Source organism: Pelobates fuscus, chromosome 10 (assembly GCF_036172605.1).
Source record: "Pelobates fuscus isolate aPelFus1 chromosome 10, aPelFus1.pri, whole genome shotgun sequence".
NCBI classification, from domain to species: domain Eukaryota; kingdom Metazoa; phylum Chordata; class Amphibia; order Anura; family Pelobatidae; genus Pelobates; species Pelobates fuscus.
The window spans coordinates 140,812,982-140,835,485 of NC_086326.1; the positions used below are offsets into that span (position 1 = coordinate 140,812,982).

A 22,504-nucleotide genomic window follows, 5' to 3' on the forward strand; every position below is an offset into this window, starting at 1 on the left:
AGTTATTATATCTGATATCAGGACTGGCTATGGCCCACACATAGCCTCCCCTCTCCCCTATTTACCCCCAGGGGTTATTATATCTGATATCAGGACTGGCTATGGCCCACACATAGCCTCCCCTCTCCCCTATTTACCCCCAGGGATTATTATATCTGATATCAGGACTGGCTATGGCCCACACACAGCCTCCCCTCTCCCCTATTTACCCCCAGGGGTTATTATATCTGATATTAGGACTGGCTATGGCCCACACACAGCCTCCCCTCTCCCCTATTTACCCCCAGTGGTTATTGTATCTGATATCAGGACTGGCTATGGCCCACACACAGTCTCCTCTCTCCCCTATTTACCCACAGGGGTTATTATATCTGATATCAGGACTGGCTATGGCCCACACACAACCTCCCCTCTCCCCTATTTGCCCCCAGGGGTAATTATATCTGATATCAGGACTGGCTATGGCCCACACACAGCCTCCCCGTTCCTTTATTTACCCTCAGGGGTTATTACATCTGATATCAGGACTGGCTATGGCCCACACACAGCCTCCCCTCTCCCCTATTTACCCCCAGGAGTTATTATATCTGATATCAGGACTGGCTATGACCCACACACAGCCTCCCCTCTACCCTATTTACCCCCAGGGGTTATTATATCTGATATCAGGACTGGCTATGGCCCACACACAGCCTCCCCTTTCCCCTATTTACCCCCAGGGGTTATTATATCTGATATCAGGACTGGCTATGGCCCACACACAGCCTCCCCTCTCCCCTATTTACCCCCAGGGGTTATTATATCTGATATCAGGACTGGCTATGGCCCACACATAGCCTCCCCTCTCCCTATTTACCCCCAGGGGTTATTATATCTGATATCAGGACTGGCCATGGCCCACACACAGCCTCCCCTCTCCCCTATTTACCCCCAGGGGTTATTATATCTGATATCAGGACTGGCTATGACCCACACACAGCCTCCCCTCTCCCCTATTTACCCCCAGGAGTTATTATATCTGATATCAGGACTGGCTATGACCCACACACAGCCTCCCCTCTTCCCTATTTACCCCCAGGGGTTATTATATCTGATATCAGGACTGGCTATGGCCCACACACAGCCTCCCCTCTCCCCTATTTATCCCCAGGGGTTATTATATCTGATATCAGGACTGGCTATGACCCACACACAGCCTCCCCTCTCCCCTATTTACCCCCAGGGGTTATTATATCTGATATCAGGACTGGCTATGGCCCACACACAGCCTCCCCTCTCCCCTATTTACCCCCAGGGGTTATTGTATCTGATATCAGGACTGGCTTTCTTGGCTGGCCTCACATACCTGGCCCTCCTCTCCCTGGTTGCCTGTACTCCTCCTGTGCAGTGTTTGCTTTAGCTTGGTACAGTACAAAACACACAGTTATTACGTCATGGGCGGGGCGATAATTTTTTTGGGTTCGTTACAGGAGCCATTGTATTGTAGCCAACAGCACAGAGCGCAATGCATTGTGGTACGTATCGCAGGGACGTCATTACGTCAGTTGTGTTCATTATTCTGCTGTGCACTTCATCTCCCGTGATCCCCCGCGGTAATAGGGTGGAGTGACGTCACAACATCGCATTGTGCGAATGAAGGATGATGCTGTGAGGGGCCCCTGATACTACTGACAGTAACTGACTGGGGCCCCTGATATTACTGACACTGACTGACTGGGGCCCCTGATATTACTGACACTGACTGACTGGGGCCCCTGATATTACTGACACTGACTGACTGGGGCCCCTGATATTACTGACACTGACTGACTGGGGCCCCTGATATTACTGACACTGACAGACTGACTGGGCCCCTGATATTACTGACACTGACTGACTGTGGCCCCTGATATTACTGACACTGACTGACTGGGGCCCCTGATATTACTGACACTGACTGACTGGGGCCCCTGATATTACTGACACTGACTGACTGGGGCCCCTGATATTACTGACACTGACTGACTGGGGCCCCTGATATTACTGACACTGACTGACTGGGGCCCCTGATACTACTGACACTGACTGACTGGGGCCCCTGATATTATTGACACTGACTGACTGGGCCCCTGATATTACTGACACTGACTGACTGGGGCCCCTGATACTACTGACACTGACTGACTGGGGCCCCTGATATTATTGACACTGACTGACTGGGCCCCTGATATTACTGACACTGACTGACTGGGCCCCTGATATTATTGACACTGACTGACTGGGCCCCTGATATTACTGACGCTGACTGACTGGGGCCCCTGATATTACTGACACTGACTGACTGGGGCCCCTGATATTACTGACACTGACTGACTGGGGCCCCTGATATTACTGACACTGACTGACTGGGGCCCCTGATATTACTGACACTGACTGGGGCCCCTGATATTACTGACACTGACTGGGGCTCCTGATATTACTGACACTGACTGACTGGGGCTCCTGATATTACTGACACTGACTGACTGGGGCCCCTGATATTACTGACACTGACTGACTGGGGCCCCTGATATTACTGACACTGACTGACTGGGGCCCCTGATATTACTGACACTGACTGACTGGGGCCCCTGATATTACTGACACTGACTGACTGGGGCCCCTGATATTACTGACACTGACTGACTGGGGCCCCTGATATTACTGACACTGACTGACTGGGCCCCTGATATTACTGACACTGACTGACTGGGGCCCCTGATATTACTGACACTGACTGGGGCTCCTGATATTACTGACACTGACTGTCAGGGTATTTATATCGGCAGACATTTTGTGCTATGATAGAAATACAAAGTGTATATTCTGAAGTCATTGCCAAACAGACCAGACTCCATTTTGTATCTTCAAGCTAACAAAAGAGACACAGAATTTCTATCCTTTCTCTAAAACTGACTGCTTTGCCCAAGCTGAATGGAATGTGTATATAAACAAACCAAGTGATAAGAGACTGTCTAGGTACTAATGGAATATAATAAATTCTAAAAACCCAGACCTGGGTGACAGAGGATTAAATAATTAAATTTTACTTTCGATATTGTACAACGTCCCATTATAGTTTAAGGTGAAACTTAGTTCACAAACTATCAATTTTAGGAATTATAGCAGAATTTGCAGACGCATAGTCTGGACAAAACTGAGAAAGACCCTGTGATCTGACAGAAAATATAAAGTTATAGCCACCATAAAGATAACGTAAATGACGTCAAAAATAGCCACCAGGAAAAGTTAACTCTTTCCTGGATAGGTATGTGTAGTGGAACAATGCTGCCATCTAGAGTCCAAATATTAAATGGGTTACCTAGAAGGGAACCACACCCCACATTTGTGATTGGCTATCACTTAGAGGAATTTCCCCTTTAAAAAGTTAAGACAAGGGGAGATTCGGAGATTCAAAGATTGAAGAGAGAGAGATTACAACACTCTGGGGATTCAGAGAGATCCAGGCAGAATCGGGTGATCAGAGTAACCAAGAAACTCTTACACTCCATGCAGAGAAAGAGACCCATGACACTTAGCTACCTGGGAATATCTGATGAGAAAATATCTACATAACTGGTAAATATACTAGCATTTAATTAATTAATTTAAATTAATTAAATTAATAGCATGATATATGACTGGATAAATCATGATTAGATTTCATATTTAGAAATCTTAATTATTAAAGAATATATATATGGTTATAGCATCCTATCTGCAGCTGGGATTAATATAGCCATTAATGTATTTGTGTGATTAATATCACGTTAGCATATCATGACCATTTATCCAGCTGTATTGATTGGCTCTAAAATGAGAAAATATCTGTTTAGACAAATTAATAAAATATCAGCTAATATAACATAGTAGATTTCTCTCATTGGATAAAATCAAGGAAATGGTTGATGACTGGTTAAATGTTATTTTTAATTAAAATCACGCAAGAGTACATCTTAACTACTTAGGAGGTCTAGCCAGCACTGCAAGGGTTATTTCTAACTGCTAGCTAAGTTCTATTGCCCTACACTGCAGCTCAGTGTGAAACTCACATTCCTTCTCTGAAACCTATCGTAAATCAGTCTTGACAGCTAATGGAGTCTATGCTGTACTAACCAGGAAGTAAATTGCCTATTGTATTGCATATTGTTTTATACTGAATATTCATTGATTATTGCCATATTGTATTGCATATTGTTATACTCAAATTACATTGATTATTATCATGCATGTTACTCATCATTATTAATTTAAATTGTTAAAAATAAAATTATATTTTTATAACAATTTGTGATTTTAATTACCGGTATATGGTTTTACCTTTCACTTATAACGATAACGATTAGGGATCTGAGAATTGAAACTCGTGGGCAATTCTCTCTGTTTACAATTATTATCCCATAAATATCCCCACATGACCGACTGGGGCTCCTGATATTACTGACACAGTGAGTGGGGCCCTGTTATTACTGACACTGACTGGGGCCCATGATATTTCTTTTTTTTTTTTTTTTTAATTCTTTATTTTTGAAGTGCAGATAATTACATGCGACTTGTCACGCCCCAACAGCTTGTGACAGGGGATAAAATACATAGCTTGTAAGCAGTAAGGCAGTGAGAAAACATGCACATTTTTTTTTTTTGGTTACATTAAGTAGAACGATAAAACAACAGATTGTAATAATCAGGCTATACTGGCTGACTATGCGATTACAAGATTGGTAAATGAATGTCATTCTATTATAAGATAGGTAAACTAGGGTAGTTATGACATGCTTTAACCTTTAGTTAGATTATGGGTGATACATATGTTAGCACTGAATTGTAAGTAGAGACTGTGCGGACTTATGAGAGGCCCCCCCAGGCGATTCGTACTACACAGGTATGAGCCCCTTAATAACAATTAAAACAAGGAAAGAGAGACTATGATAGAAATAATAGTTGAAACAGATGAGTACAAGAATACCCCAATGTACTGCCAGTATCTGACCAGTCTGGAGGCAAATGCAGTCGTGGGAGTTCATCTGGCAGGGAACATTGGGTTCTTTGCCTAACATTAAGTCCCCTTCTTGAGGTGATTCATCCGATGCCTTTTTGGGGGTGAATGCGTACTGCTCGCAATTTAGAGTCCTCTGCTGAAGGAAAGTCTCTGCTCAGGAGGTGCCACGTGTAGCCGGTGCCGTTCGGAGCCTGTGGTGTGTAGATCTCTGACAGCCACGGGTTTGGCGTACCAGGGTGCCCGGTCTGCCTCCAGTTGCTGGGTGCTGTTCACTAGGCTGGTACTCTGCAGGGTGTTTGCAGCATGTGATACGCTTCTCGGCAGCAGGGATTTGTGTGAGTGCTTGACTGCTGCTTCACCACGTGTCGGCAGGCCCCGCTGTGTAGTAGCGGTTGCGGGCAGCCGGTGAATCAGTGCGTCGTCCTGTACTGTGCCCAGAGGAGGAAGAAGGCCTCCTAGATTCCAGCTACAGCGGAGGTGAGTAACTTGTTTGGGTTCGATGGTGTATGCAGGCTTTGTGCCATCGCACATGGCCTCCGCCATTTTGATTGCAGTGCTTGGGTTGCGGGTCTTTGCGGCCCAGTTACTGTGCGTCGAGGTGCTCGGATCCTGAGGGTGCGGACCGGGATCACCCCCCCGGTCCAAGGGGGGGGGGTTTGGGGCCAGTTCCCAGCAGGTCCGACTCATGGCTGAGCGCTGATCGGCAGTTAGTGGGGCAGCGGCCGTCTACCCCTCCTACCGCCTGAGTAGGCCTTGAGGTGCCGATGAGGAACCCTCCTCCTGGGGACTGAAGCCCGTTCGGCCAGCCTCTCCCTAGATCCAGGGCTCTCTGCCCGCTGAGGGCCACCGGTGCTGGACGGTTTTCTGCCCAAAATTGCAGGTTTGGTGCCAATCTGGGCCTAGTTTGCAGGAGCTGGTGTCGAGTGCGACCGTCCAGCTCGGCGGTCCGGCCCCGCCCCCCCGCCCCTGATATTACTGACACTGGCTGACTGGGGCCCCTGATATTACTGACACTGGCTGACTGGGGCCCCTGATATTACTGACACTGGCTGACTGGGGCCCCTGATATTACTGACACTGGCTGACTGGGGCCCCTGATATTACTGACACTGGCTGACTGGGGCCCCTGATATTACTGACACTGGCTGACTGGGGCCCCTGATATTACTGACACTGGCTGACTGGGGCCCCTGATATTACTGACACTGGCTGACTGGGGCCCCTGATATTACTGACACTGACTGACTGGGGCTCTTGATATTACTGACACTGACCGACTGGGGCCCCTGGTATTACTGACACTGACCGACTGGGGCCCCTGATATTACTGACACTGACTGGGGCCCATAATATTACTGACACTGACTGACTGGGCCCCTGATATTACTGACACTGACTGACTGGGGCCCTTGATATTACTGACACTGACTGACTGGGGCCCCTGATATTACTGACACTGACTGGGGCCCATAATATTACTGACACTGACTGACTGGGGCCCCTGATATTACTGACACTGACTGACTGGGGCCCCTGATATTACTGACACTGACTGACTGGGGCCCCTGATATTACTGACACTGACTGACTGGGGCCCCTGATATTACTGACACTGACTGACTGGGGCCCCTGATATTACTGACACTGGCTGACTGGGGCCCCTGATATTACTGACACTGACTGACTGGGCCCCTGATATTACTGACACTGACTGACTGGGGCCCCTGATATTACTGACACTGACTGACTGGGGCCCCTGATATTACTGACACTGACTGACTGGGGCCCCTGATATTACTGACACTGACTGACTGGGGCCCCTGATATTACTGACACTGACTGACTGGGGCCCCTGATATTACTGACACTGACTGACTGGGGCCCCTGATATTACTGACACTGACTGACTGGGGCCCCTGATATTACTGACACTGACTGACTGGGGCCCCTGATATTACTGACACTGACTGACTGGGGCCCCTGATATTACTGACACTGACTGACTGGGGCCCCTGATATTACTGACACTGACTGACTGGGGCCCCTGATATTACTGACACTGACTGACTGGGGCCCCTGATATTACTGACACTGACTGACTGGGGCCCCTGATATTACTGACACTGACTGACTGGGGCCCCTGATATTACTGACACTGACTGACTGGGGCCCCTGATATTACTGACACTGACTGACTGGGGCCCCTGATATTACTGACACTGACTGACTGGGGCCCCTGATATTACTGACACTGACTGACTGGGGCCCCTGATATTACTGACACTGACTGACTGGGGCCCCTGATATTACTGACACTGACTGACTGGGGCCCCTGATATTACTGACACTGACTGACTGGGGCCCCTGATATTACTGACACTGACTGACTGGGGCCCCTGATATTACTGACACTGACTGACTGGGGCCCCTGATATTACTGACACTGACTGACTGGGGCCCCTGATATTACTGACACTGACTGACTGGGGCCCCTGATATTACTGACACTGACTGACTGGGGCCCCTGATATTACTGACACTGACTGACTGGGGCCCCTGATATTACTGACACTGACTGACTGGGGCCCCTGATATTACTGACACTGACTGACTGGGGCCCCTGATATTACTGACACTGACTGACTGGGGCCCCTGATATTACTGACACTGACTGACTGGGGCCCCTGATATTACTGACACTGACTGACTGGGGCCCCTGATATTACTGACACTGACTGACTGGGGCCCCTGATATTACTGACACTGACTGACTGGGGCCCCTGATATTACTGACACTGACTGACTGGGGCCCCTGATATTACTGACACTGACTGACTGGGGCCCCTGATATTACTGACACTGACTGACTGGGGCCCCTGATATTACTGACACTGACTGACTGGGGCCCCTGATATTACTGACACTGACTGACTGGGGCCCCTGATATTACTGACACTGACTGACTGGGGCCCCTGATATTACTGACACTGACTGACTGGGGCCCCTGATATTACTGACACTGACTGACTGGGGCCCCTGATATTACTGACACTGACTGACTGGGGCCCCTGATATTACTGACACTGACTGACTGGGGCCCCTGATATTACTGACACTGACTGACTGGGGCCCCTGATATTACTGACACTGACTGACTGGGGCCCCTGATATTACTGACACTGACTGACTGGGGCCCCTGATATTACTGACACTGACTGACTGGGGCCCCTGATATTACTGACACTGACTGGTGCGGTCCTGGTCCCATGGCACCATCCCACCATAAGTCTCTCTTAAGCCTCTCTTAACATATCACTAAAGAGAAATTGTGTATTTCCACAATAGTGACATAATTTCCAAATTTCTTTAATAGAATTCATTATCTGGCTTTTACTGATATCCAAACAGGAATAAAAGTTATATATCTAATGCAGAAGGTGAGCTTCTGTTTAGCCATATCTGAAGAAGGGGCCCAACCGCAGGTGTAAGACTGCATACTGTGAGACAGTGCCATGGGAGTTTTACACCATAACCATTACAGTGTGCTGTGGTTCTGTTGTTTTGAGTTCTCTTTTAAGGTTATATTTAAAGGAACACTCTGAGCACTATAACCTGTGCAGCTGCCGTAGCGGTTATGGTGCCAGAAGTGCCCTGGCGCCCCCTCCCCCATTGTAAGTCTCCAATGTGGCTGGAAGCTGTCTTAACTGTACTAGGTCCAGCTGTGCACGGCTTTGCTCATTGAGAGCGATCACTGCAGGAGTTAGCTCAGGAGAGCTAACAAAAGCTTCTAGCTCTCACTTCCAACTCTAGAGAGAAGGTGGACCAGAAGTAAGAAGTCAAAGTGTTTCTATGTGGTTTGACCACTTACACTGATAGGTGCCAGGACGCTCCTTGCATCATAACTAGTACAGCAAGCTGTCATTTTCATGGTGCTTGGAGTGCTTTTTTTTTTATTGAAACTTGCAATTTGTGAAGCCAGAAAAGAAAATGATTGTCACTTCCCAGAATGTTTAATATTTATGTTTGCACACTATTACATATATTTATTTGTGAGGAGAGAAAAATAAAGTTAAATGAACACTCTCTGGGCACCATAACACCTTCATTGAAAATATGGTTGTTATAGTTCCAGGAGGTCCCTGGTGCCAGCTTATCTTTAGCGTCCAAACGGTTTAAACAGTTAAAGCTCAAAGTCCAATATCCATCGTCTGATCACTCTGCCCACTGTGCTTCCGCTTCTTAGATTCTTGAAAGAGGACGTTTTGTACAGGGCCACCACTGATTGACTGAGAATGAACATTTGTCAAGACATTTTGTAAATGGGGAGCTACTAATTGGCTTAGAGCATCAGTTGACTCTTGCAGCCAATCAGTGATGTCCCATCTGAGGCTTCCTCTTTCATGAATCTAAGGAGCAGAAGACAGAGATCAGAGTGGGGTTCAACTGATCATGAACAGTGAACCTAAGGATATGGCCAGGCACCATAACAACATAATTGCAATTAAGTTGTTATGGTGCTCGGAGTGTTTCTTTAAATGCAAAAAATCACACCTGTTTATCCTGCAACTGGGTGCTCCCTGTCTGTCATTGTTATAAGCTCTTTCCTTTGCACTTGGCTCGAAGCATTCCCCTCAACACCTCCATTCATGGGTCTCATTCCCCTAGTGTCCCCTTGTGTCTCATTTCCCACCTCTCCCCCCCACACACTCCAACAGCTCCATTCATGGGTCTCATTCCCCTAGTGTCCCCTTGTGTCTCATTTCCCCCCTCCTCCCACCAACACCTCCATTCATGGGTCTCATTCCCCTAGTGTCCCCTTGTGTCTCATTTCCCACCTCTCCCCCCCACACACACCAACAGCTCCATTCATGGGTCTCATTCCCCTAGTGTCCCCTTGTGTCTCATTTCCCCCCTCCTCCCACCAACACCTCCATTCATGGGTCTCATTCCCTTAGTGTCCCCTTGTGTCTCATTTCCCACCTCTCCCCCCCCCCCCCCACACACACCAACAGCTCCATTCATGGGTCTCATTCCCCTAGTGTCCCCTTGTGTCTCATTTCCCCCCTCCTCCCACCAACACCTCCATTCATGGGTCTCATTCCCCTAGTGTCCCCTTGTGTCTCATTTCCCACCTCTCCCCCCCCCACACACACTAACAGCTCCATTCATGGGTCTCATTCCCCTAGTGTCCCATTGTGTCTCATTCCCCCCCAACACCTCCATTCATGGGTCTCATGCTCCCATTTTTCTCATGTGTCTTATTACCCCAGGCCCCCATGTGTCTTATCCCCCAACCCCTGATTTTATCCCATCGGTTTGCAAAAAATAAATAAAACATAATTCAAATCATACTGCTACTGACAAAACAAAACAATACCTTCTGCTATTTGTCACATAAATTGTTCTCACGATTTTAGGATTTCCCTGTGGTGTTGGCATAGGTGTCAAGTGCCCCCCTTCATTTTACTCAACTCACAATGGCATGTGAGGGTTTAATAAGGCTTTGTAGAGAGGCTCTTTATATTTCACGTCACCACACAAACATGAGTGCTCAAAGCTTGAAAGATTTTTATTTACAATACCGTACTTTAGTTGTCGCAGTTGCGATCTCACTCAATACACCCATTTTTGGCTAGTTGCTAAGCATTTAATGGAAATGTGTTTTACTGTTACTCGTACTTTATTACTACTGTCATTAAAGGGACACTATAGTCACCAGAGCAACTACAGCTTATTAAATTTGTTCTGGTGAGTAGAATCATTACCTGCAGGCTTTCAGAGAAAATGCAGTGTTTACATTACAGCCTAGTGATAACTTCACTGGCCACTCCTCAGATGGCTGTTAGAGATCCTTCCTGGGTCACAGCTGCCTAAAATGCATCCAAACATTCAGTGTCTCCTCCCTCTGCATGCAGACACAGAACTTTCCTCATAGAGATTCATTGATTCAATTCATCTCTATGAGGAGATGCTGATTGGCCTGGGCTGTGGGCTGTGTGGCTCTGCCCCTGATCTGCCTCTTTGTCAGTCTCAGCCAATCCTATGGGAAAGCATTGTGATTGGATCACGCTGATGATGTCAGCAAACTGCTTGTTTTTCTGCTAACAGCATGCAGAGTTACAGCTTCAGGCTTGAATACAATAAGAGTTTTACTATGTTTATGGAGGCATGAGGGGCCCAGGGGGGCTAGATGGTTGTTTTAACACTATAGGGTTAGGAATACATGTTTGTGTTCCTGACCCTATAGTGATCCTTTAAAATTTTGTTTCCCAACCTTTTAATCATTCCTACCCTTTCCTTTGCCCTGTGGAGTGCTGCATAAACTGGAACATTGGCGTGGGACACCCATGACCCACTCACTGTAGACTAGGCAGACTAAACATCTACCTGAGATGGCCACTTGCTCGACTATGGCATACGTGCCCACCGCAAATTTTCATAATGTATTCAAATTACACCATCTTTCAAGATTGTTTTCTATCAATCTAAAAGGGTTTAATAGCCCACACAAGTGGAGGGTGGTCTTTCGTGATGCCAAAGCAGTCAAGGCAGTGATTATCTGATGTCAAAAGACACTTTTTTGCTTCACGGCTACACCTACATTTTCCTCTCAAAGGTACCCTTTAGCTTTTCATGCTTACTCCTCCAACAAGACTAAAGGCGTGTCCATTGTCCATAGAGCCTGGTCTTTATCTGCAGCCACCCAATACGCCGATCCCAAGGGTGGCCAAGCCATTGTAGTAGGTTCACTCAGCAATGAACCTGTCACACTGGTATCTATATACTCATCAAACCTCAACCAGATCCAGTTTCTCAAAAAAAGCTTTCAATGTATTAAAAGTATGCAGCAAGGGCAGAGCTTGACTCTAAACGAGCACAGACGCACATTTACGAGGCTCCTGCTAATCTGGCACAATTCAGCCAAAAAATGTGATTTACCCACACAAATGTTGACAAGATTTGCAGATAACACACTACTGTCCACCCCTGATAAGACAGATGCCCTTCTTTCAAAACCTGAGGTGGAAAAAGCTCAAACGTAAGCCTGCGGCCTACCTCTCTCCGACCCTCCCAGATATTGAATCGCTGTTCAGCGGCTCCCCGATAGATGGTTCTGCCCCATCCAAACAGCCTGAAGACATCCTGGTAATAGGACATCGCTCCCAAAGGCAGCTCACGGGTACCACTACCGAAATGAGGGATATCGGAGCTTTACTGCAGCGACCTCTGCCTCACAAGATGGTGACCGCAGAAAGCTCAGGGGTTTCAACACCACCTTGCATAACGGCACCGCCTGAACCAGCCTCAAAGCCAATACCCCTAAACATGACTTTAGAACCCTTAACTACTCAAGATGGGCTGAAATGGCAACTAAACATGATATCCAAACTTTCCTCCAGGACTTCAAAACACTGCTTGAAACGGATATCGTAGTAGTCAAGGAGGATGTGAAGGCGGTTACTGACATAGGTATACAAGATAAACTATCCACCATGTGACACCATAAAGAGGGTTGAATCATCACCAATCGCTTGCTACGTAAATGGCCACAATGGAGCGCAGATATAGGCGGCACCACATCAAAATCAGGGGCATACCCGACACGGTCCCACCAGAAGAACTGCCACACTACCTGAGATGCCTAATGGCCACTATTCTACCATCACACCTAACCAGAAAACTATCTAAAAAATACAAATGTGTAGTGTGTGTGTATATGTGTATGTATATATATATATATGTATATATGTGTGCATATATATATATATATATATATATATATATATATATATATATTTGTGTACGGGATTATGGAAGGGGCGCACATTAAAGTGTGTTTAGTTTTTGATATATAAAAGTCGGTTGAGGTGTGCCGAAACCGACGCGAGGTTAGGCCTGTAAAAAGAGGGCCCACCCAGATATAATGATATATAAAGAGGAGGTGGTGGGAGGGAATTTCCGAAATCGTCGAAGACAGGTGAGTAAGGGGTTTGCTGGGTTTAAATAGGCATAAAATCCCTCCCACAACTTCAGGCATACGCCTTCTATTTGTGTACGGGATTATGGAAGGGGCGCACATTAAAGTGTGTTTAGTTTTTGATATATAAAAGTCGGTTGAGGTGTGCCGAAACCGACGCGAGGTTAGGCCTGTAAAAAGAGGGCCAAAAAGTATGTAACATTTATTTATCACAACAACATCATTTAGACATATTATAGAAAGCGAGCCTGATTACTGCTCTGGATTTGGAACGTACCGGTTGTAAGCCGAGGACTTCCAGCGTCCCATCTTCTTCTACAACATGAGTTGGAACTTGACAATTTGAGGCTGCAGTGGCGGCCCCAAAACAGAAAGTATGTCCCGAGAGGGAATTTGGATTGAGGCCAAGACTAATAAACAAGGAGCGAATGTATAGCATGAACTGTTTGAGAGATGTGGCAAAAATTGTACGAGCAACCATTATAATCGGAACGCATGTATTATCTTGAACCACATATAATACTTACACATATCATAAGCCGTAGAGTACGTTTGCTTAGTATTATTGGACAAATCTTACCTGCGAAGACTCTAACTCCAGGCATGGTCGATACCTTTTTTGACCTGCAGAGGAAATCTGGACTGCGTGTTCTTTCATCTCAACCGTTACATTTAAGCAAGGTCCGACTTCAGGACTTCGGAAGTGGCTAAAGCGGAGGATACTGCGGGGGACTTGAGACGACAGGGTTAGCGTTTATTAAAGATAATACGAAACCTGGAGCTAGTTGTTGTAGCGTGCTGTGAGGAGGAAGGAAACGTAAAAAGTTAAAAGTATGCAAGACTCAGATGCCCATTGAAATTCTCGTGTAGTAGAACTGCTAGCTAATGGGAACCAATAGGCGAAGATAAGGACTATCCCGTAAGAGTTGAGGCCGTGCCAGTAGCCCTGTGTTTGAGAGAGGCCCTACCTATGAATTGGGCCATGTGGGCCTGTACCAACTACGCGTGGCAGGGTATTAACCTCTCGTGGACGAGCGTTAACCTGACCGTACACGTGTGATTACCTGCAGTAAACCAAAGCGAAAAAGGACTGTAACAGGCACCTAATGAAACTGTCGTGATGTGAACCGAAGAATAGAATGCCGAGCCGTGACTCCCGTAGAGAAATATTTGCACAGGAGAGGAACCTGAAAAGGAGCTTCGATTGTAGTTTAAATTCGAAGACGATATGTGTTTGTATAGCAAGTACCCTATAGCAGTTACTTGGTAGGCGCGAGATCATAAAAGTTTGTATTATAGGATGCGTAAGGTGTTACAACTTAAATCGAAACATCCAGCATGACCGAAAGTAACTCCTGATGGACTTCTTAAACTCAAATAAAGTGAAACGTGAACAACATCAAATGCGTGATGAATGAATTGAATGCGCATGGAGGACCCTGTGAACGCCCAGCGCGCAGACAAGTCCCTAATCAGTAGATTAAGGATTTGAATGGCATTCGATTGTCGAAATGGAGGCAGAGTGATGCCTCGATGTTCGATATGAAACAAGTGGGAATTCTGTTTATCCGGTCCAATCGAATTGCTAAAGCTTATCCTGCATTGCTTGTATAAGTGACTTAGACGTGAAAATTAAGTGATAGTATGAGTCGACGAATGATAATTTAGAACTCAATGTACTAAAAGCCCCCCAATATGTTGCGAAGTAACAAATAGTATAACTAATACAAGAGTCTGGAAGCAGTCACTGTATGTACGTCAGCGTCTGGAGGACCTGACGATGGTCCAATGCAAGGCCAAACCTGTACGACGTGTAACGTGAAAGGCAACGTGAGACCCAACATACGTATGTAACCGAATATATGTAAGAAAAGCCTGAGACAAGTTGTTGGAGGAACCGCTGGTCATGGTGTCTGCTAGCTTGGCCTGGGCACGTAGTGTATGTGGTACCTAAGGATCACCAGCGAGTGACAGGTTGGGGTAATATGTATATCGGTATCCTCGTACTGCTATAACTAAGTACCTAGCGGACCCTTAGCCCGTAAGAGATAACGTATTGAAAGCACAGGATTAGCCTAGTACGACAGTTCTGACGTACTGTTTGTATCACTGTAAGAGTATTTAACTCACCATTGAAACTAAAGCGGGAAAAAGTGCCAGGATACCTGACTTGGATATAGGATCGAAAACATAGTGATTATGCGTGACGGGTCTGCAGCGTGCTGTCCCCCCCCAGCTTACTAGGAGTGCGAGTGTGAGTGTGCGTGCATGCTGGCTGACTAGCTAGTGCCGCAAAGCGGCGAAACGATTACTCTAGGTAGGTGACAGGTGAGGCCCTGCTATTTGCCAAGCGGCTTGAGAGGCTCTATCTATGCGTTGGCGCGAGGGGGCAGTGTGGCCACTGAACGTTGTGGCGGGGTGTCGGCCTCTCGGTGAAAGTTAAACATAAGATAGAATGGGAGTGACAGATGAGGCCCTCTCTATGCCACAATGCGAGGCGACTAACTATGATTTGGCCCGAGGGGCGTAGTACCTCCAAGTATGAGGATGGGTGTTGGCCTCGCGGGACCACTAACCTATGGCAAAGAAGCCAGGGGGAACAATAACTAGTGGACACCTAGGAACCTGACAGCCAGCCGTTGCTAACTAAGAGGGAAGGTCAGTTAGTGAGAGGGTATACCACGGAACGAAACGTGGGCGGACATGAGTTAGGATCGTACAGCTTGACCAAAACTGGAGTGCCCTGTGAGCATGTCGAGGTCCAGATGGTCGGGACGTATGAACTAGAATGCGTGTATGATTGTATGCATGGCCCTCGGGGCTCGTGGTGCCACGTCGTAGCCTTGTTTTGTAATGTAATAAGAGTTTGTTTTTTTTTATATGCGGATCTCGTTCATAGTACTGTTAAAAACGCGTACATGCCTTTGCCGTGGCTTGTTCACCAGAACCGCAGTGTGAACCTAAATGTACTTGTCTGGTAACATACGTGCTTGTCTGCGCAGGTGTACAAGGCAAGGGAATCAGGCAACGATAGGACTTAATGCAACGCTGAAAACGTCAGGATCTGTAAATAGGTTTAGTAATGTAATGCGTGGCATAATTGTCAAGTATGCATAGCTGTGTTCCTTCAAGCGTGAGCTGATGAATGTAAGATGTGCATAACAGTCAGGGCATCTGCGTTTATACTGAGGATGACCAACCATAATGACCTTGCCTACCCATTTATTTCTAAGACACCTAACTACCATACTTACTTAAATTTACTATTTCAAACGTATATGGACCTCGAGAGCATGGTGACTTAATCCCTAACAAAAATGCACGTATACACGTGAAACAAACAAAAGGACATCAAACCAAAATGAACAAATAAAACACCTTTTTGTAAAAGCGTCTTGAAAGTAAGTGTGTTTAAAATAGACATAATATGGTAATCTATATATATATTGAGTAACATGACATTCAGCATAATGAGATATACGAACTTGGATCCTAAATGAGAGGAGAGAAATGAATTAATCAACAGAAAATTCGCTCGCTTTTGTAAGAATGTGGCGTGAGCAGCATTAATGTAATCACGAAACGCAAGCTATTCATGTACTTCTCCATACGAAAGACGTCGGTAAAAGAGTATGTGAATAGAAACTAACAAACACATTACAAATGTAGTTTAACTTGCGAACTGGCCTTAGTAACAGAGTTTCGAATGAACGGTATAAACAATGATTCGTTAAACTGCCGTAATGAAATGATTACCAGACACCCAGGATTGTGACACTTGAAATATACGAATGCTGGGGACCTAGCTTTTTTTTTTTTTTTTTTTTTTTTTTGCAAACAGAAATTACCTGATGTTCCCGTGATACAGCTTAGGGAGAGGAAACACACAACTAAAATACAAAATGCCGTACTCTGGATGAAGTGAAACATTGTTTCAATAGGTTATAACGAGAGAGAAACGGATACACGTATCGTACTTTAGCACTATGCCATTCATTCCACAATGCTGGCTGTGCATCATGGGAATTGCAGTATGCAGCAGGCTATTACCAGTAATCTTGTAAATGGAGAGTGCAACGGGTAGCCTCATTAAAACCATCTCTGTACCACGATCTGATGATAAGCCATGGGAACAGCCACTGCGATGTGCTGCTGGTGACTGCTGGCGGGTTGTGAATGGAAGCTGGGACTGCCGTGACCTCAGACTGACCTCTTTCCTGACACCGCTCGGCGTGGGGGAGCTTCAAGGACCCCAGCTTACCCAATTAATTAACCACCTCAGGGCCGGGGTCAGAAAACCCCTTGTTACTGTGACAGCTCTGACACAATGTTGCCCTGAAGTGGTTAACATGTTTAATAATACCACTGCAATAATTTGCACTCAGAAAATTCATGTGCCCGAGTCATTATTTCATATTTGTGTAGCAGCGGGACGGCCATACTAGGTGAAATGGTCTGGACGAAGTGTCAGCTAAATGACTAAAACAAATGAATGTAAACGTATGCGTAATCGTAAGATGTAACCGAAAAAGAAGTTGTCTGACTTACAATTGTGTGGAAACCGCCGACTAGCCCGTTCGTTTGTTCAAACTTACAAATTCCCGCGTGAAGCTGCTGACCGTCGGTTTAGGCGCGTTGCGGAAAATCTGACGACAGAGGTCTGCGTGCACCGGAAGCGGAAATGGAATTTCCGAAATCGTCGAAGACAGGTGAGTAAGGGGTTTGCTGGGTTTAAATAGGCATAAAATCCCTCCCACAACTTCAGGCATACGCCTTCTATATATAATATATATATATACACACAAAAGCTAAAGAATTAGCACACACAACAATTAGGCACAAATGCATTAAAGGGACACTATAGGCACCCAGACCACTTCAGCTCATCGCCTAAAGGATGCTGGATGTCCTTATGCTATGCATTGAATAATGCTTTCCTATGGGGAAATCCTAATGAGAGCACAACCATTGCCACACATGTGCATTAGGTCTCCCCCGCCGATGTCAGGAGGCGTAAAGGTGGACCCAGGCAAGTGACAGAACCCCTTATGCACCACAGGTGGGGGGGAGGGGGCTTGATGGAGGAGAAGCTATAGTGCCAGGAAAACAAGTTTGTTTTCCTGGCAATATAGTTTCCCTTTAAGTGGGAGAAACTGACCAAGCATGTGAGTTTGCTTTACATTTGAAGTGACACTGATGGTAAAGCCAAATACAGGGGTGGGAGGGGGAGAAGGGGGATTGCATCATTCTACTCAGGCAGAGATTTAATTGCAAGGAAAATCATTGACAATAAATATTTATTCAAACTAACAGCATGCAGTTTGTGTTAGAATATATTATTACTTAGTTTATAGAGGTCTTTGAAAGGTGGCTGAATAGATACCAAATGGAGATGGACCTGCTTCTAATCATCTGACAGTGGAATCAGAGAAAGCTGCAGTTGTTGAGGCCTCATACTGGATAATATGATTCAAACAGTGAGCAAAACACGACTTAGACCCTATTCTGATCACATGCAAGTGTTACTTTGAAAATCAGCAATCTCCAAGTGAGGGCATCCGTATAAAAAAAAAAGTACAGAGACATGGAATGAAAATATGTACCATACTGTGTCTGAGTATGTAAAATCAAAAGTCTGGAACAATATTTTCAGTCTGTTTCAATTTAAAAGTAGCCTGGTTACCCTTCAAAGTATTACATTTACTGAGGCTTCCATAGTGGCCTGATTAAATGGATACTCTAAGAACCAAAGCAACTTTAGCTTATTGAAGTGTTTTTTTGGTCTGACTGCTCAATTCTCTGCTATTTGAGAGTTAAATATCTTTGTTTATGCAGGACTTGCCACACCTGACCTGTCTGAGACTCACACAGCCTCTCTCCACATTCCTTGAAAACGAGTTTATCTCCTGCTCTACTTATTGCCCGCTAGATCCTTCAGCAGAATTGTGTGTGTAAGTAAAGTTCAATTTATAGAGCAGGAGATCGGAACTTCTAAAATAAACACAACTGCTGTAAAATAAAACCTTTTTTTTTTTTATATTGGCTGGGTGAGTCACTTTATGCTTTATGAGGGTCGGTCACCATAGCAATGTTTTTAGTCACATGGCCTTATCCCAACTAGCGTTTGCTGAAAATGAAACTAGTCACAGACACCTGTATAATATTATTTATACCTTTTGCTCTCAATCTTTGTTACACACACCTGGGATTATCTCATGACCCATACTGAAATTGCCACTTTTTATAAATTGTAATGAATATAACAGAGTCAGGGCACATCTAGCAAGTTTAAATGCTTTATGTGTATAGAGTGTCCCTTTCATTTATTATACCAGTTATGTGTATATAGTGTCCCTTTAATTTATTATACCACAACTACTAAAACATTTTTTTTTTTAAATTACATAATTAGTGTTACATTACGTAAATTAGAGGAACATGTGTGTCAATGAGTTTTGTTAGCAAACTCTTTGTGTCTCCTAAAATTGCATATGGCACTGTTGTTCCTAGAACAGCTGTCCGACTCCTGCCAATTATCAGCCCTCTATAATGTGTGACATCACGGCATTGACATACTGAAACCACTCCCACTGTTTTGCATAATGTTTATGACATCACAGCATTGACATACTGAAACCATTCCCATTGTTTTCTTCCTTTCTTTTTGCTGGTGGCTGCTAAACAGCAGCTACATGTCAACAAGTTCAGGAGGAGGAAACTGCTAAAGCCTTAACTATTGAAAGGTATGTATTTTAGGACATAGTATGAAAGATATGTGTTCATGTATTCTCACCACTACCATTCAATAGACCAAATCCGCTAGAAACTAAACCGTTAAGAGTCTACTGCTTCTTTTACCATTTTGGTATATTCTTAAATCTGCATAGTTTGCATTAGCTGCAATATCTTGTATTAGATAGCATTCCATCAATACATAAAAGTTACTATTTTAGTCCCATTTCATTGTCCCTCTTTTATACAAGCCTCACCTTTAATATCCATCATAACCTAGTCTAACCTGAAACTTGGATTAATAACTGACTAGGAGAATTGTATAAGTGCAACTATTCTGGCCTTGTGGGGTTACACAATGGGTGACATGTAGAGACAGACACAACTGGGGAAAAGGTAGGTATGGGTAGAGGGAAACAAGTGATGGAATAGGGAGAGGGACTAATGGGGAAATACATTTTGGAGGGTAGACTTGTGACTGAAGGAAGGATTATGGAGGGATATATGGGGGAGAGGGATAAGATATGGGGGAGGGACAAAAGTGACAGGGGTACATAATTATATCATGTGACTTCATGTCCTTAATGTCACCAAATATGTACATCATTACACATTTTATTATTTGTAAGGTTTGTAGGTCTGCCATTACATGTCAATACTTAGAATATAACGCGATAAATGCTTATTCTTTATATTGGCCATCACCCTGACCTGACATTTATTATAACTCTGACCCAACACACTGCATGTCATTTAAACATTAAATAATACTAAGCAATGCCCTCAGCACGATCTGCCTTACAGCAATGGGTAATAAACACTGCGCACTATCCACAACCCGAGCAATCCAAGGGCCACTCCGCATCCTGACCCCCGAGCATTTCCTGTGTGCGGGTCAGCCACTTCCGGGGTTTGCGTTTCATTGACTTTGTTTGCGTTCCATCTGCGTCCCACGTGTCCTGGCTTTTCCTGTTATCAGGAACACATTGGTAGGAATGAGGGAGCCATGCTTTACACAGAGTTGTTGTTGTATTTATACTGGCAGGTTGTCATTGAATGACGAGTTCCCTGACACAGCCATGGATCAGGAAGGACTGGGAGGAGCAGGATCCTGGCTCTGTCCATCCATGGTGTAGGAACACTGATTGTTGGAGCCATGGCAGACAGCTGGAGCATAATAATCCCCGATATTATAATGGCTCACGGCCTTGTAAGTCATATAAAACCAGGTCCAGGTTCATATTGTGACATGCCATTAGGGCATAGACAGAAATAAACAATATACACAGATATGGATTGCTTATGTGTGCAGGCATAACGTGAATAAAGAGGGAGCAGGGCAGAATTCTACCAAGATGAAGTGGTTATGATGCCTTAAATTGTTTATAAGGAACACTCAAAAATTCCTAAAGCACTAGCTGAATAGCTTTAGGAGCATACAGGGTGTCCCCTCATTATTACTTTATAAAACAGACACTTTCAAGGGGAAAACAATGTCATTACTAGATTGCACTCTCCAAGCTGTCAATCAGAAATCCAGGCTGGTGCTTGTCTTCACTGCTTTGTGACCCAGCGCAAAGTGGAAGGCAATGCTTCACATAGAGCAGCATTACATTATTATAATACTGGATTATAGGCACGTCCTTTTACATTAAAGGAGGATCCCAGTAAAGTAAACAATACTCCAGCATAATAAATGAATGTATTTATGACACTGGAGTGTTTATTTAAATCGGTGTTCATAGCTCCACCGAGAGGTCCTGTCAAGCAGAGGTAATAATAGGTTCCCACTTCTTACACCAGTGAGTTGGTATGTTGACATGAGAGAGACTTGCAGGTGCTGCTCTCCAGGCGAAACTGCTTGCAAGCGCTTGTTCCCAGGAGCAGTGTCTGCAAGTCCATCCACGCTGCAGAATTTGTTGGCGCTATATAAATAATAATATAATAATAATTAGCATTCTAAGCACGTTGAAAGCTGGGAAGAGTGATCCCTAATTATTGTTTTTAGCTGGCTAATGACGCTGCTGGAGGTAGGGTTACACTACTTGCACCAGAGGGGGTTAAACTCTATTTGTGCAGCGATACAGTGACTCCAAGCACCATGACCACTTCAAAATCGGTGAATTTGTCATGGTGATTGGAGTAACCCTTTAACTCTGTGGTGTATAAAACGGTCATCTTTGTATGAATAATGTAACTTTCATGTGTGTTCTTTTGTAATTAATACACTTAATGTAAAATAGCTGTCCAAGCACCATAACCACTACAGCATGCTGAAGTAGTTACAATGCTAGGTGTGCCATGGCCCATTTAGTAAGTTAAACAATTAACTTACCTAGGTTCCACCAGCCTCTGGTAACATCCTCCTGCATGGACCTTCTCCTGAGCTAAGCCCTGCCATACAGTTCTAGCTCATTGGCTGAGAGCATCAGCTGATCTCTCTCACATATTAACTTAGTGTTGCTCATGGCAGAGTGTTTGGAGCTCAATGAAAGAGGTGACTAGCGCCCAAAGGACCCCAGGTAAGATGTCAAACCATTTTATGACCTACATTAGGGGACGCCAGGGTGTTCCTGGCACCATAACTAATACAGAGTGCTTTAGTGGTTATGGTACCTTTGGTGTTTCTTTAATAACTAATGTCAGTGATTTCTAACACCATGCATAATTTGGTGTATGAATCTGTCTCATAGATGCGTAATATTTGTGAAAGATGTCAGGATTTATGAACACACACTCATTCTTCATTACATTCATGGATTTGGGCCAGATAAGTT

The 22,504-nt window shown here is 45.0% G+C and overlaps 1 protein-coding gene across 1 annotated transcript in view; it reads right to left on the bottom strand.

Moving 5' to 3' along the window:
* Positions 1-22,504, bottom strand: part of LOC134574819 (uncharacterized) — a 58,624-nt gene that overhangs the window by 6,954 nt on the left and 29,166 nt on the right. Inside the window, exon 14 of the mRNA XM_063433883.1 lies at positions 1,346-1,393. Coding sequence (XP_063289953.1) covers positions 1,346-1,393 — 48 coding nt within the window. The remainder of the gene's footprint in view (positions 1-1,345; positions 1,394-22,504) is intronic.